A 16,861-nucleotide genomic window follows, 5' to 3' on the forward strand; every position below is an offset into this window, starting at 1 on the left:
CGGCAGGCCCCGTCCCTCCCCTGTCCTGCTGTTCTCATCTCGGCATTGCAGACCACAGCGAGTGACGCTCCAGCCGCTTTACCCGGGGGCCCATCTACCTCCTGCCTCAGCAGGGCCTTGCTGGTTGTCCATTTTACCACGTGTCCCTGTCCATCCCAAACTCCTACCTACCGCTTCTTCTCATCCTTCCTCCACTAACCGTGTTAGTTCTCTGAGTCTGTGAATCTGTTTCTGTAAAAACTCGAATATTGTCGAGTGAAATGTTTCAAATGTTGGTTCAATAAAAAAAAAATACTGTATGGGTGAAAACGGAACCCCAAACAAAGCTTATCTTGCATCCGGTCACTGGGCGGCCAGTTCTCAGCCCCGTGTAAGCGGATGTGTTCCTTCATCCACCCGGGACAGTGTTTTCAAGAGCTTACGGGGATTTTCCTTCCTGACCTACGGTCTCTGATTGTCCCCATTCGGACCCCAGGTTTCCTTCTTTTGTGGGTCCAACTAGATAGGGCCAGTCTCAAGCTGGAGGGAAAAAAAATCAACAGAAGCAGAGGTGGGAAACACAGTATAAAGGAGTATAATGGGCAGCCGAGGGGGGAGGGGTGGTGAGAAATGGAAGGAGAGAGACCGCTGAACCAGAGGCGGCCCCTTCAGCACCAAGGTTGGGGGCCTGCCCGCTGCCCGTCCATCCAGGTTAAATGACACTCTCCCAAGCCTTGAGACCCCGTCCAACCCCCGTCTGCCCTGGCTCTCTGAACAGCCCCAGCTGATGGCTGATGACTGTTGGCTGCTGACCCAACAACACTCCCTTCCTCCTCTTTGTAGTGTTCAGAAGTCCGGGCTAGTTTTGTTTTCAGGAAGCCACATTTCCAGCCTCAAGGAATTAGTCATCACTGTTTAAGGTGATCATTAATCCTGTTGCTTTTGGCCAGTGATTGAAGTTGGGTGTAGTGAAAATTGCTCAGTCATGTCTGACTCTTTGCTACCCCATGGCCTGTAGCCTGGCAGGCTCCTCTGACCATGGGATTCTCCAGGCAAGAATACTGGAGTGGGTAGCCATTCCCTTCTCTGGGGGATCTTCCTGACCCAGGGATCGAACCCTGGTCTCCTGCATTGCAGGCAGATTCTTTACTGTCTGAGCCACCAGGGAAGCCAAAAGTGGGTGTAAGACAGACATAAAGAAAGGGGACTGGGAGAGTCTGGGAAATACATCTCTCCTTGAGAGCAAGAGAAGGCAAGATGGAGAGCGAGAAAGCGCAGGACAGTGAGTCAGAGGAGGCTGGAGCACAGAGCTGCCTGCGGACCCCTTTCCTCTCTGCCTTTGCACCTCCCGGATGAAGACTTGATACCTGAGGGTGCAACTGTTGCAGGAAGGGGGCCCTCTTCCACAGCCCGAAAGTGGGCTCTTGTCTAACGCTTGGAAAAGAAGTGTCCGAGGAGACACACGAGCTGACACTCGTCCCCTTTATGGGAAAGGGGCGCCCGGGTAGAGGGCAGGAGGGTGAAGGGACCCAGGAGGACGACTCTGCCACGCGGCAAAGGTCAGGGACTGACGGAACATCCGGCTGGGAGCCATGACTTCTGCTTCTGTCTGAATGTTTGGGGCTCCCTACCCCCCAAATTCATGCCTTGAAATCCTAGGGCTCCTTGTGACGTGCCAAGAGGCGGGGTCTTTGGGCGCGCAGCCCTCAGGGGGGCAGAGCCTCTGTGGAGGGGCTCAGCGCTCCTGTAAGAGACACCGGTGCACTCCCGCCCCCTTCCTCCCTGGGGGGACACGGCGGAGGTGCTGGCTGTGAACCCGGAGGGCGGCCCTCAGCGGAGCACGCTGGTGTCCTGCTCGCAGACTTCCAGCCTCCAGAGCGGTGAGACAGCTTCCTATTGTTTATAAGCTGTCCAGTCTGGTGCGTTTTATTACAGAGGCCTGAACACGGAGAAGGCAATGGCAACCTACTCCAGTACTCTTGCCTGGAAAATCCCATGGGTGGAGGAGCCTGGTGGGCTGCAGTCCATGGGGTTGCTAAGAGCAGACACTACTGAGTGACTTCCCTTTCACTTTTCACTTTCATGCATTGGAGAAGGAAATGGCAACCCGCTCCATTGTTCTTGCCTGGAGAATCCCAGGGACGGGGGAGCCTGGTGGGCTGCAGTCTATGGGGTCACACAGAGTCGGTCATGACTGAAGCGACTTAGCAGCAGCAGCAGAACATAGGAAGAGGGTGACTCTGAGCTGCTGATCTAGCTCAGGCATTCCGCTTCTCCATGAGCCCACCCCTAAATGCTTCCCATTCTCAATGCTGTTCACTCACTCAGTTGTGTCCAATTCTTTGCGACCCCATGGACTGCAGCACGCCAGGCCTCCCTGTCCATCACCATCTCCCCGCAACTCATGTCCACTGAGTCAGTGGTGCCATCCAACCATCTCATCCTCTGTTGTCCCCTTCTTCCGCCTTCAGTCTTTCCCACCATCACAGTCTTCTCCAGTGAGTCAGTTCTTTGCATCAGGTGGCCAAAGTATTGGAGCCTCAGCATGAATCCTTCCAATGAATATTCAGAGTTGATTTCCTTTAAGACTGGCTGGTTTGGTCTCCCTGCAGTGCAAGGGACTCGCAAGAGTCTTCTCTAACATCCCGGTTCAAAAGCATCAACTCTTTGGCGCTCAGTCTTCTTTATGGCCCAACTCTGATAGCTGTATATGACCACTGGAAAAACCATAGCTCTGACTATATGGACCTTTGTTGGCAGAGTGATGTCTCTGCTTTTTAATATGGTGTTTAGGTTTGTCATAGCTTTTCTTCCAAGGCGCAGGCGTCTTAATTTCACGGCTGCAGTCACTGCCCGCGATGATTTTGGAGCCCAAGAAAATGAAGTCAGTTTCCATCTTCTCCTGTCTCTCAATGGCCACCTCCAGAGAGCCCCTTCTGACCGTCGTTTCTGCTCTTCTCTGTCTCAGCCCGGCACTTGTTCCGCCCTTTGTGCACCATCTGGGATGACCTTGCTTTCTTTTTTGAGGTGGACCATTTTTAAAGTCTTTATTGGATTTGTTACAATATTGCTTCTGTTTTATGTTTTGGTTTGAGGCATGTGGGATTTTAGCTGCCAGACCGGGGATCAAGCCCCGAGCCTCTGGCACTGGAAGGCAAAGTCCTAACCACTGGGCAACCAGCAAAGCCCTGACGCTGCACTTGGCTCTTTTCTCTCCCCCTCCACTGGTTCCGGAGCACCTTTAAATGCTGCTAGTTAACGAACTTTTAAATGAATGCGTGTCATTGACGGAGAGTCCAGTACAGGGTGGATCCTGTGAAGAGATTTAACACTGGAAAAACAAATGCTTCATTCGACAAATACGTACTGAGCGCATGTGAGCTGTGCACGGGGTCGACCTGGGAGATCCGCAGCTGGGGCCACGACCGGCAGGGCCACGTGGGGCTGAGTGCTGTGCCGGGGCAGCAGGGTTGCTCTCCGGCATCCTTGCCCCCTTCTCCCCCTGGAGGAGGGCATGGCAGCCCGCTCCAGTGTTCTTGCCTGGAGAATTCCGCCGACAGAGGAGCCTGGCGGCTACAGTCCATGGGGTTGCAAAGAGTTGGACATGACTGAAGCAACTTAGCCCAAATCCCCATTTCCCAAAGAGGAAACTGGGGCTATGGGAAATGACGCTTGTCCAGAGCAATTCTCAAACTTGTCCCTGAGATTTTTTTCAGGGGATCTCCGAGGGCCTCCTTTTTCTAACTTCATATCTGTGTGAGATCAGGTTTTCTTCACCTGTGTCAATTAAACAACACATTGCCAGGAAGTGCCCTTAAAGAGATTTGCAAGAATGTATATCTATGCCATTCTTCTTAATATTCCTTTTTCTCTTGGAAAATATGGTTCTTTTAAAGTGTTGCTTATGATAAATATGGAAGGGATGTTTTATTATTTTAAATTAACAAGTACATTCAAAAATTCTGTTATAATTTCTAATGTGATAAGTATCAATGAATATAGAACAGAAGTTCTCTGGGGTCGTCAAGGACTTCTGAGAGTGTAAAGACTCCCCCTCCCCCCTCAAAAAAAAAAGGACATTGAAGAGTGCACGTATACAGTAAGCGCAGAATGAATGACGCCCGGCAGGGCAGGCCCCTCCCCGCGCGTCGCCCGGCGCTCGGCTGGGAGGCGGCTCCGCGCGTCGGGAGGCCGCTCTCCGGGGCCCGCGCGCGGCGCCCCCTGCTGCCCGCCGCCCGCGCCGCAGCCGCGCCGCCCGCGGTTTCTGTCGGCCCACAGGCGTGCCTGCCCCTTTAATTGGCGCGTACCAAGTCCTTCCCGGCTGCAGGTCCCCCCCGAGCCCGGGCGCGAGCAGCCGGAGGCCTGGCCGGGGGGATGTGGAGCCGGCGCTGCGCCCGCCGCGGGTCCGGGCCGAGGGCGAGCGAGGGCGGGCGCGGGGCCGCGGGTGCGCTCGGCCGCCGTCCCCGCCTCGCGCCGTAGCGCAGTCCCAAGATGGCGGCCACCATGAAGAAGGCGGTGAGGGGGCTCGGCGGGCGGCCGGGGCCGGGGCGGCCGGGGCGGGGGGCGCGGGGCTCGGCGGGCGGCCGGGGCCGGGGCCGGGGCGGGGGCCGGGGGCGCGGGGCTCGGCGGGCGGGCGGGCGGGCGGGGCCGGGGCCGGGGCGGCCGGGCCGGGGGCGCGGGGCTCGGCGGGCGGGCGGGCGGGCGGGCGGCCGGGGCCGGGGCCGGGGCGGGGGCCGGGGGCGCGGGGCTCGGCGGGCGGCCGGGGCGGGGGCTCGGCGGGCGGGCGGGCGGGCGGGCGGGCGGCCGGGGCCGGGGCCGGGGCCGGGGCGGGGGCCGGGGGCGCGGGGCTCGGCGGGCGGGCGGCCGGGGCCGGGGGACAAGCTGGGGCTCGGCGGGTGGCCGAGCGGCCGGGGCCGGGGCCGGGGCCGGGTTGGGCGCTCGGCGGCCGGGGCGGCTCCCGGCGCCGCGGGGTCCCCAGGCCCGGCCGCCCGTCCTGGAGGAGCAGGGTCCGCCCGGCGGCGCCGAGGGCCCTGGAGAGGCCGGGGCCCCGCCTCGGGCTGTGGCCGGAGGGGCCGACTGCGGCCGGCGTGCAGCCAGCCCTCGCGGCTTCACGCGGGGCCGCCGGCGCCCGCCGGCGCCCGGGGAGCCGAGGCCCAGGGCTGGTCGGCGCGCAGGGCCGGAGCCCGCAGCCCTGGCGCCCGTCCTCGCCCCGCGCCCCGCAGGCCCGGCCGCCCGCATGTGCCCTCCGCTCCCTCCAGTCTAGCCGGGGACGGACGGAGAAACAGAGCCGTGAGCGGCTTCTCGGTGACTCAGCTAATAAGCAGAACCCGTGTGCATACCCACGTTTAGTTTTGTCTTTCCCCAAAGCCCACCTTTTATCCTACTAAGCAAGCAAAGCGCCTGTTCAGGGCTTATCGCTCGGTAAGTCTACCGATGCTTGCTACCCGCGTAGAAAGAAACTGACACGGAGACGGGCAGGGCAGAGAGAGCATCTGCTGCCCGGAGGCTGTGCTGTGCGCCGGTCTGAGCACATTCCACACGTTGTGTTAATCTTCTGTTCCTTTCAGGGTCATGCTGCGTTTATTTTTATTTTGCAAGGGAAGAACCTGAGCCACAGAGGCAAGGTTAGGGTTGAAATAAATAAACATGGACGTTCATCCTCCAGAGGCCGTGCGTTTAACTTCCATGGTGCCTGATGCGAGTCCGCTGGCTGAAGGCACTGGCTCCGTAGGTTTCGTCTGGTTCCTTCAGTCCACTTCTGAGACCGCGTGGTAGTGTGCTTCCATTGCTTTCGGCTCCGCACCGCCTCACAGCCTTTAGCCACCTGCTCTTGGTGTAGGGTGACCAGTCCGTTCAGAGTTGCCCGAGTCGGAGGGGTTGCTGAAACCGGGACAGCTCCAGGCAAACCAAGACGAGTCGCTCGTTCTACTGGTCTGTCCTCCACAAATTCTTCTTGGGCTCGAGAGAAGCAAATGTCGAGGAAATGGTTAAAGGATGATTTGAACCCTGGGCTTGATCGCAGAAGTTCTGATGAACAGCACTTTCCTTTCATTCATTCAATAGACTTTCTGAGTGTGGTCAGTGGCCCGCTTTGTTTTAGGTGACGGAGATAAGGCTGATGAGCAATAATGACGTTTCTTTTTTCAGTTGGCTGTGGGGGCTTTGTTGCGGTAGCGGGCTTTTCTCTAGTTGCAGAGAACAGGGCTACTCTCTATGGCAGCGCAGGGGTTTCTCGTTGCCGTGGCCTTTTTCTTGTTGCTGGACGTGAGCTCTACAATGTTGGGGCTTCAGTAGGTGTGACACCTGGTCTCAGTGGCTCTGGCTCCTGGGCCCCAGAGCACAGGCCCAGAAGTTGTGGCAAAAGGGCCTAGTTGCTTCGAGGCATGTGGGATCTTCCTGGACCAGGGATCGAGCCTGTGTCTCCTGCATTGGCAGGCGGATTCTTTACCAATGAGCCACGTGGGAAGGCCTAGCAATGACGTTTTATCTCCTTTTCCCTGTAGCTTTGTGGAATGACACCCTTGGGGAGAGGCAGGTGTTAATCAGCAGTCACACAGAAAGCTGTTGAATTTGCAGCTCTGAGCAGGACTATGAAAGAAAGGGGCTTGTGAAATGAGGGCTGGAATAGGTCTGTCTTGAGGTCAGAGAAGGCTTTCTTGAGAAGATGTGGTCTGTCGGATTCCATGAGGAGGGCAAGAGGAGGTTGGGAGTGCCTCCTGCCGAGGCCTGGGTGCATTCAGTGAAAAGATGCCCAGGAGGGAGGGAATTGGGCGGGAGCAGGCTGAACTGTGACGGCAGAGGGCTCTTGGAGGGGAAGGTGACGGCCCAGACACAAGGCTCTTTATCTCAGGACGGCTCTCACAGGTGCAGCATCTTCCTGTGGGTGTATCTGGCACTGCGGACAGTTTCTAACAGGCTAGCGACATGTGCGTCTTCCTCTCTGCTGACTCTCAGAGAAGACAGATGCCTGCCACAGGGTGAGAGCAGAGTATCGTAGGACAGCCCTCGGAGTTTAAGAAGAGCTCCTTGCAGTCTGGAGTGCTTTACACTGAGTATTGTAACATCCACTGGGTCGTAACTATTTATGGTGAGAAGTTGAGATGACGATTCAGTCTAACATCTCCAAAGTTCTCCTTTCTCAGACCTGGTTCTTGGCCTGGGTGGGGACTGCAGTCTGATTCCTGCTTATACATCGTGAGGACAAATGCCTCCTCCTCCGAGAAGCCACCGTTGGCACTCCAAAGAAGCCCTCCTACACTCCCACCCCTTAAACTATTCTGCTTTCTCTACCGCACGTGTCGCTATCTAGCAGAAAGTCTTACTTCTCACCCAGCTCTGTTAGAATGGAAGCTTGCCAGTGCTCATGAGAGGGGACTCACATTACCCTGTTGCTAAGCTATGTTCGTCTCTGAGACCCCATGGACTGTAGCCTGCCAGGCTCCTCTGTCCATGGGATTTCCCAGGCAAGAATACTGGAGCCGGTGGCCATTTCCTACTCCAGGGGATCTTCCTGACCCAGGGATGGAACCCAGGTCTCCTGCATTGGCAGGTGGATTCTTTACCACTGAGGCTCCAAGGAAGCCCTCCTTGCGTTTAGGAAATGCTAAATTAATGAATGACTGTTCATATGAAAGATGAAAAAAAATGCAAAATTTTGTATTGTAAAAACTGGGTAGGTAACCTTAAATAAACAAAAATTAAAGCAGATTAAAATTAGCCAGAGTTTCCCTATAGGACTTTTGGAACCCTAGGGGCCCAGCTGTGGGTCCCAGACTCAGGGCGAGCGCGACTGAGGATGGGTCCCTTCCTCCCGGGGCCCTGGGCGAGGCTGATGCTCCCGGCAGGGGTGCAGCCCTACTGCGGGGGGGCGGGGGGGGTTAATTCTCACCTGAAGTCGTGAGTGGTCACATTTCTCTTAGGCCTAGCAGGATTGCCTTGATCTGGGTCTGTTCTTTGTAATGATTTTTGGCAAACATTATTCAGAAGATCACTTAGCTGTCGTTTACGGGAAGGTGACTCCATCCCCATTCCCTCTGCTTGGTTCTGGCTCTTCTGGAAGGTGGGAATAGCTTCCCCGTTTCACAGATGACAAACCTGGGGTGGCTCCAGAGAGCTGAAAGAGTCGCCCGGGGTTTGCGTCTGCTTGGAGTTGAAGCCCCTGCTACTGTTGCCACCAGTCTGTGCTGCCTCCAGTACTAGGAAAGCCTGCTTCCTCCTTGAGTGGTTTTGGCTTCGTGAACGCTAGTGACTACATCTGGCTTTTCTCCTGACCTTTCGGGGCGTGGGTCCCTGTAAGAACAGATGAAAGCCCCGAAGACCCTTCCAGAAAAATGCGCACGTCACACCGCGTGTCATGCGCAGTGTCGGGGAGCAGATGGACACCTCGCAGCCTGCACTCCCGGCTTCGAATTCCTCCCTCCCTGCCGAAGTGGGGCCTCCAGCGGCAGAGGAGTGCTCTAGATCAGTGAGACGAAAACAGAAGCTGTAGTCAGGGAGGGTGCTGACTTGCCTCTTTCCACCGCGGGTTAGGCAGTGGGTGTTGGCCTCACACCCCGGCTTCAGCCCTTAACCCCTGGAGAAAACCACTGTTACAGAAGTGAACGCTGGGGTCTGGTGTGCTGGGGGCTGGTGTGCTGGGGGCTGCTGCTTGCTGAGGCTACAGCAGGAACCACCTGCTTTGGAAAGATAGAAGGCGGGTGGCCAGACTCTGCAGCTTTTTAGAAAGCCCTCGTCGGTGAGTCTGACTGAACCTGCTTCAGATGCAGCCTCAGAAACTGTGTTCAGCCTCAGCTGTGTTCCAGGCGAACCCTGTGCGGGGTTTCCCGGGGATTAGCCTGTGAAAGCCTGCCCGTGACAGGTGATCTGTAAATACATCTTCACCCTTTTAAAGACTCGGTGTTTACATTCAGCAGAAGCGGGGACTCTAGAATTCTCTGTTCCCTGTTGGCTCAGAGAGTTGAAACTTGTTTTTTTAAAATTTAAATTTATTTATTTTTAATTGGAAGATAGTTTCTTTACAGTATCGTGATGGTTTCTGCAGTACATCAACGTGAATCACCCACAGGTATACACATGTCCCCCCGGCTTGAAACCTCCTTCCCCCTTCCCTTCCCGTCCCATCCCACCGCCCCAGGTTGTCACAGAGCCCCGGGGGTGAGCTCCCTGCGCCATACAGCAGACTCCCTCCGGCTGTCTAACTGTATGTATGGTCGGCAGTTGAGACTTCCTGTGCGGGGAGCTGACTTGAATGCCAGCGCATCTGTGTGTGGACTTCGCTTTAGCTTCTATGTTGTGTAGCCCAGTGTTGCCCAGCTTCCGTATTCATAAGAGTTACGCACCAGGTTGAACATTCAAAGCAATGTGTATATCCCATTGTAAAGGACTTTTTTCCAGGATATCTACTGGGTCTCTGAGGAGGCTGATGCATGTTTATTGGGCGATGGGAGCCTGGGTCAGGGGAGGGCTGAGTCCTAGGAGTCTGCGTGTCTGTTCTGACCGCTAAGCTCCCTACTGCTTGAGACAACAGGTTGCCTGTCAAATGAAAGAAATAAAAGTCACTGGTCATAAGAGACCAGGTGGAAAGACAGGGTATGGTGTGGTAATTGTGAACCGTTACTGGAAACAGAGCCCACAGTCCTTGCTGAAGCCGAGGCAGTCTGTTTCCTCCTTTAAATTGTAACCACGTGCCCTTGTTCCTATCTTTTAAACGAGGGGAAACTCTAAGGAATAAAAATCTTTAAAAAATATGTGGTCCCTCGTTAATCACTGGACTATCCTCCAATATAAAATTAAAACGTTTTTTATTTAATAAAATTAAAATTAAAAGAGACAAGTGAAACGGGGAAGGAAGCAAAAAAACAAAACCTGGTCCCCCTTTGAAACTCTGAAGCCAAGGACTTCCTGCCCCTTCTGGATATGTGTGGTTGCATGTTTAACACACACTCACACACACACACTTCTGCCTTTAATTTCTGAGTGCTGGTGGGTCTCTCTCGCTCTGGAGCCAGACGGCTGGGGTCGACACTGAGCTCTGCCGCTTGCTCACTGTGTGGCTTTGGGCCCCTCGACCTCTCTGTGCCACACTTTCTGTAGAATAGTGGTGCTAAAGATCCTGCTTGCTAAGGCTGATTGGAGGACTGGCAGTGGCAATAAAGCACTCAGAAAGCCCTGGGCACGTAGTGAGGGCTCGGGGAACGTGGCTGCTTAGTCACTCAGTCGCGTCTAACTCTTTGCCACCCCGTGGACTCGCCAGGCTCCTCTGTCCATGGGATTTCCCAGGCAAGAATAATGGAGTGGGCTGCCATTCCCTTCTCTAGTAAATGTTAGCTATTACTAATATGATTTCATACTTTGTCATGTATGCTGTCTAATTTTATTTACCGATTTAACCACATGAATCACATCAGTTCAGTTCAGTCACTCAGTCGCGACTCTTTGCAACCCCATGGACTGCAGCACGCCAGGCCTCCCTGTCCATCACCAACTCCCGGAGTTTACTCATGTCCATTGAGTTGGTGATGCCATCCAGCCATCCCATTCCCTTCTCCTCCCACCTTCAATCTTTCCCAGCATCAGGGTCTTTTCCAGTGAGTCAGTTCTTTGCATCAGGTGGCCAAAGTATTGGAGTTTCAGCTTCAGCAACAATCCTTCCAATGAATATTCAGGGTTGATTTCCTTTAGGATTGACTGGTTGAATCTCCTTGCAGTCCAGGGGACTCTTAAGAGTCTTCTCCAGCACCACAGTTCAAAAGCATCAATTCTTCGGCACTCAGCTTTCTTTATAGTCCAACTCTCACATCCATACATGACCACTGGAAAAACCATAGCCTTAACTAGGCGGACCTTTGTTCATAACTTTCCTCCAAGGAGTAAGCGTCTTTTAATTTCATGGCGGCAGTCACCATCTGCAGTGATTTTGGAGCCCCCAAAATAAAGTCTGTCACTGTTTCCACTGTTCCCCCATCTGTTTGCCATGAAGTGATGGGACCAGAAGCCATGATCTTAGTTTTTTGAATGTTGAGCTTTAAGCCAACTTTTCCACTCTCACTTTCATCAAGAGGCTCTTTAGTTCTTCACTTTCTGCCATAAGGGTGGGGTCATCTGCATATCTGAGGTTATTGATATTTCTCCCGGCAATCTTGATTCCACCTTGTGCTTCCTCCAGCCTGGCATTTCACAGGATGTACCCTGCGTATAAGTTACATAAGCAGGGTGACGATATACAGCCTTAACATACTCTTTTCCGTATTTGGAACCAGTTTGTTGTTCCATGTCCAGTTCTAACTGTTGCTTCTTGACCTGCATACAGATTTCTCAGGAAGCAGGTAAGGTGGTCTGGTATTCCCATCTCTTGAAGAAATTTCCAGAGTTTGTTGTGATCCACACAGTCAGAGGCTTTGGCATAGTCAGTAAAGCAGACATAGATGTTTTTCTGGAACTCTCTTGCTTTTTCCATGATCCAGCGGATGTTGGCAATTTGATCTCTGGTTCCTCCGCCTTTTCTAAAACCAGCTTGAACATCTGGAAGTTCACGGTTCACGTATTGCTGAAGCCTGGCTTAGAGTATTTTGAGCATTACTTTGCTAGCGTGTGAGATGGGTGTAATTGTGCAGTAGTTTGAGCATTCTTTGGCATTGCCTTTCTTTGGGATTGGAATGAAAACTGACCTTTTCCAGTCCTGTGGCCACTGCTGAGTTTTCCTAATTTGCTGGCATTTTGAGTGTAGCACTTTCACAGCATCATCTTTCAGGATTTGAAATAGCTCCCCTGGAATTCCATCACCTCCACTATCTTTGTTCATAGTGATGCTTTCTAAGGCCCACTTGACTTCACATTCCAGGATGTCTGGCTGTAGGTGAGCGATCACACCATCGTGATTATCTGGGTCGTGAAGATCTTTTTTGTGTAGTTCTTCTGTGTCTTCTTGCCACCTCTTCTTAATCTCTTCTGCTTCTGTTAGGTCCATACCATTTCTGTCCTTTATTGAGCCCATCTTTGCGTGAAATGTTCCCTTGGTATCTCTGATTTTCTTGAAGAGATCTCTCGTCTTTCCCATTCTATTGTTTTCCTTTGTTTCTTTTCACTGATCGCTGAGGAAGGCTTTCTTTTCTTTCCTTGCTGTACTTTGAAACTCGGCATTCAAGTTTTTTCATTTTACAGTGAATTACACCTTATTCACAGAGAAGGCAGTGGCACCCCACTCCAGTACTCTTGCCTGGAAAATCCCATGTACGGAGGAGCCTGGTAGGCTGCAGTCCATGGGGTCGCTAAGAGTCGGACACGACTGAGCAACTTCACAACTTCACTTTCACTTTTCTGCATTGGAGAAGGAAATGGCAACCCACTCCAGTGTTCTTGCCTGGAAAATCCCAGGGACGGGGGAGCCTGGTGGGCTGCCATCTATGGGGTCGCACAGAGTCGGTCATGACTGAAGTGACTTAGCAGCAGCAGCAACACCTTATTCATAGTGAAGACACGTAAGTGCTACATTAAAGCAAACGTGAGCTTTTACTGTGTGTGTGTGGACTGTAGTCACTGAAATGCGTAGTGACCCGCATGCCAGTGTATCAGTCGGATTGAAAATTAAGTGCGTGAGCTCTGCCTGGTGCTCTGTGACAGCCTGGCGGGGTGGGAGGGAGGTTCACGGGGAGGCGACATCTGCATACTTGTGGCTGATTCACGGTGTACAGCAGAAAGCAGCACAACCACGTAAGGCAGCTGTTGTTCAGCCACTAAGTCGTGTCTGACTCTGCCACCCCAGGAGTGCAGCACGCCAGGCTTCCCTGTCCTTCACTGTCTCCCGGAATTTGCTCAGACTCCTGTCCATTGAGATTGTTGGAACCATCTCATCTTCTGCTGTCCCCTTCTCTTGCCCTCAATCTTTCCCAGCATCATGGTCTTTTCCATTGAGTCAGCTCTTTGCATCAGGTGTCCAACGTAAAGCAAGTATCAATCATCCAATTAAAAATAGATTCTAAAAAATTATGGAAATGGTCAGACTTCCAATAGCCTCAATAAGCTTGAGCAAGTTTTAACTCTTAGAGAATAAACTAGTCTGAGGCATTTACCAAAATCAGCTAGCACATCACTTTTGCTCCCTGGATTATCTTGATGAAAGAATGTTCCAGCTTGAGAAATTCTGCTGCAGGCCAAAAGTTGACTGGCTTGATCCAGGATTTATTCTCAGTTGTTTATATTTGAAATGCTTTTGCAGATTAGACCCTCCATAGCATCAGGAGAGGGTCCGGGCCTCGTGGAGAACCCTAGGCTTGCGGCACTGCAGCTTGGTAGGCTCTGTGTCTGTGACAGCCTCTACCTGTTGTAGTCCTGGACTCCGAGGACAAGCAGTTTATCGAGACGTTTCAGAATTGTGCTAAGAGCTAACCTCTGATCTCTCCATTCAGATGAATTCTACAAAACATTTCAATGTTTTCTCAGGCTGCAGAAGATGTCAATGTCACTTTTGAGGATCAACAAAAGATAAACAAATTTGCACGGAATACAAGTAGGATCACAGAGCTGAAGGAAGAAATAGAAGTAAAAAAGGTATTGAAACTGGATCTTATTTAAGGACCATGAAAGCTCTTCCTGCTGTAGCTTTTTATAACTAAGTTCAGTCATGTGTGGTTGTAGCGGTCCTGGGCTCCGCATTGTGAGTCAAATAATACACTCCAGTTAGTTTAAGAGGGAAGGTGTTAGTTGAGGGAGGGGGGCGCGGGCCGATTGTTGATGGGCGTGCCTTCTGGCTGAGGGTCGAAGAGCAGGTCCCAGAGCCTCGCACGGAGGCCTGGGCCGGTGATGGGGCTGCTGCTTCCCCGCTGATGCAGAGCCGGCTGCGCCCTCCTCAGGGGGGTCTCTGCCCCGCCGTCCTTGGGACTCTGGGCTGCTGCCCACCCCTGGCCTGCATGTCAGAGCCCGCTTCTCATGGCAGCTCGCCTGGGCTGAAGGCCAGGTCAAGTGTCTTTGATTAGGGGAATTTATGTCATTATTCGCTTCCATCAAGCAGAGCTGAGAAAGGCGAGTTTGTGTTCGTGTTTTTGGTCTGCTATTGGAAGGCAGAATTCCCACGGTGAGAGGCAAAGTAAGAGGCCTTCCGAGTGGCGTAGATTCCCCCACGGTGCGCTCGAGGGGCTGTGGAGACCCCACGGTGCGCTCGAGGGGCCGTGGAGACCCCCTGGTGCGCTCGAGGGGCCGTGGATTCCCCCACGGTGCGCTCGAGGGGCCGTGGAGACCCCCTGGTGCGCTCGAGGGGCCGTGGATTCCCCCACGGTGCGCTCGAGGGGCCGTGGAGACCCCCTGGTGCGCTCGAGGGGCCGTGGAGTGATCTGGAGCTATCCAGAGGACAGTGTGTTCGTGTGCTCCTGTGTGCTTCTGTGGGAAATGCCGTCCAAAAATTGTGAGACACTCTTACTTCAGTGTGAGAATTCCTTTGTGGAAGGGTCTCTTAGCGTGTGGGTGTCCCAAATGACAAGTGTGTTTTACCCTCTATTAGGTAATTTTGAATGCATTTTTCATTGCTGTTCACTTCTGATACACAGAAACAACTCCAGAATTTAGAAGATGCCTGTGAGGACATCATGCTTGCAGATGACGACTGCTTAATGATACCTTATCAGATTGGCGATGTTTTCATTAGTCATTCTCAAGAAGAAACACAAGAAATGTTAGAAGAAGCCAAGGTATGTTGAAATCTCTCCCTGGAGGGTGAAGTCTAACTCTTAAGTTAGGGTCTTATGTCATTATAAAGGATGTGTAATTATAGGTGTAGGGAAATAAGGAATGCTAGCTCACATTTCGTGGACCCTTCCGTGTCCGCGGCCTTCTCTGGATGCTGCTAAACATGATTTTGTTTAATCTCAAGGATGACTCTGTGGCATATCTGTGGGAATCCCAGTTTAGAGTTGAAGAAGAATAGAGTCTTAGAGAGGTTATGGGACTCGCTCAGAGTGACAGAGGGAATGCTCTTTTGAGCCCAGAAGCTGTGGCCTAAGGTAATAGTTTGCAGAAAGTACAGAATACCATACAACGGGGAAAGACGGTCACTCGTAATCCCGAGACCCAGAGTTACTCACCCAGGACAAACAGTTGCACGCGTTTCTTTTATGCTCTCTTGCTCTGCGTATTTTTGCTTCACATTTTGGTCAGTTAGCATCCTAGTGGGAGTATCTCATTGTTCCACTCAGTGTTCATTTATCCAGTAGGTCTTCCCCGGGAGCCTGTTGGGGCCACATGTGTGTTAAAAGCATCACTTTTGATGACTGTTTGATGTCGTGTTAGAGGACTTTGATTCAGCTCACTGTCCTCTCCTTACATTAACTTGTTTTCACTATTTTTCTGTAGGAATATTGTGGTGAACATTCTTATTAAATCTATGTTCACCTTTAGGAAGTTTCTTTAAGGAAATAATCAGAGAAGTGTAATTACTGGGTCAGAGTATGGATTCATTGACAACATTTGGGCTTGTTACAAATTCAGATTATTGAGTCCAGCGCCAAGAATTCCTTATTCGCGAGGCCTGGAGTGGCGCCCCGGGGACCTAATGAGTGTCCAGGTGACCTGGGGGCCCCCCTTTGAGAACCACTGGTCAGGTGTCTAACGTGTTAACAATGCTGCTACGAGACATTCTTTGCCAGATGTTAATGGGTATGTGTATTCTTCGTGTGATTCCATTTTTTCTTTGTCATATTTAGGAAAAACCCTTTTGCCCCTGGCCAGGAAGGGATTTCTGACGTCTGTGCATTTTGTGTGGCGAAGCTCCTCTGTCACAAATTTAGACTCTCATTACGGGTCTTTCGGAGTCTGACTCCAGGGGCCTCGTAGTTAGGGAACCTGCCGGATTCTGACAAGTTGTTACTCGTAATTATCAGTGGGATGTGGATTTTTATCCTTTGCTCTAGCTCCATAGTTATTTTTGTGAAGTTGAAAGAGGCTGTGTCAGAAGGCAGGCCCATGGTAAACTGTTTACCTAAAATATTTCTGTATCATTCTTTCTTTATTGGGATATGATCATTCATTTTATTTTACTCTGTTCTTTCAAGTCAGCGAGAACTGAGGAGAGCCTAACTTATTCTGTAATAAGCAAATACAGATCATGCCCACAACCGGACTTCTGGTTTAGATTTAATCATTATCATTTAGTATCATCAGTATCATTTAGCTGCATGTCCAAGTTCAGGAAGCGTTTGACCTAAAATTCTTCCCAGATGTTACTTCATCCACAGATGCTCAGAAATCATCCAATTGAATAGAATCAATTTAAACTAATTTTTTTTTTTTTGACAGAAAAATTTGCAAGAAGAAATTGACGCCTTAGAATCCAGAGTGGAATCAATTCAGCGGGTGTTAGCAGATTTGAAAGTTCAGTTATATGCAAAATTTGGAAGTAACATAAACCTTGAAGCTGATGAAAGTTAAACATTTTATAAAATTTTTTTAATTTGTTTAATAAACTTGAATATTGTTTAAAATGATAATTTCCCTTCTTCAAATGAAATGGAAAGCAAAACTTTTTTTTAAATTTTCATTTATTTAATGGAAACTTGCCTATTTTCACGTCTTGCTTATTTATTTTATATTTTTAAAAGAAGACAGTATTCATCTATGTATTTTGCAGAACAGTTATATCAAGTGTAGGGGCTTCGTGTCATGTTATTAAAATCAGTTAAGCAGACTTCCACGTTCCTATTTGTCATTTAGAATATTTGTGCCATTTTTACTCCCAAGAAGATTCTAACAGTCACTCGCATCACGGTGTGTATCTGTGTCTGTTTCAGCCGCCGCTTTGAGATGATGAAACCACTGCTTTCATCCCATGGTGCATCTGTCTGTCCATTTTTACTCACTTCCCAACTGACACTTTGTCATATACTAAAACATATGCATA

General features: G+C 51.5%; 1 protein-coding gene across 1 annotated transcript; it reads left to right on the top strand.

The window, feature by feature from the left end:
- The first annotated feature begins 4,400 nt into the window (after positions 1-4,400).
- Positions 4,401-16,630, top strand: PFDN4 (prefoldin subunit 4). Its single transcript, XM_068987601.1, has 4 exons — positions 4,401-4,494; positions 13,417-13,524; positions 14,517-14,657; positions 16,261-16,630. The coding sequence occupies exons 1-4, from the start codon at positions 4,471-4,473 to the stop codon at positions 16,390-16,392; spliced, it is 405 nt and encodes a 134-aa protein (XP_068843702.1). The 5' UTR covers positions 4,401-4,470; the 3' UTR covers positions 16,393-16,630.
- Positions 16,631-16,861: the final 231 nt, after the last annotated feature.

This window comes from Capricornis sumatraensis, chromosome 15 (assembly GCF_032405125.1).
Source record: "Capricornis sumatraensis isolate serow.1 chromosome 15, serow.2, whole genome shotgun sequence".
In the NCBI taxonomy this organism is placed as follows: domain Eukaryota; kingdom Metazoa; phylum Chordata; class Mammalia; order Artiodactyla; family Bovidae; genus Capricornis; species Capricornis sumatraensis.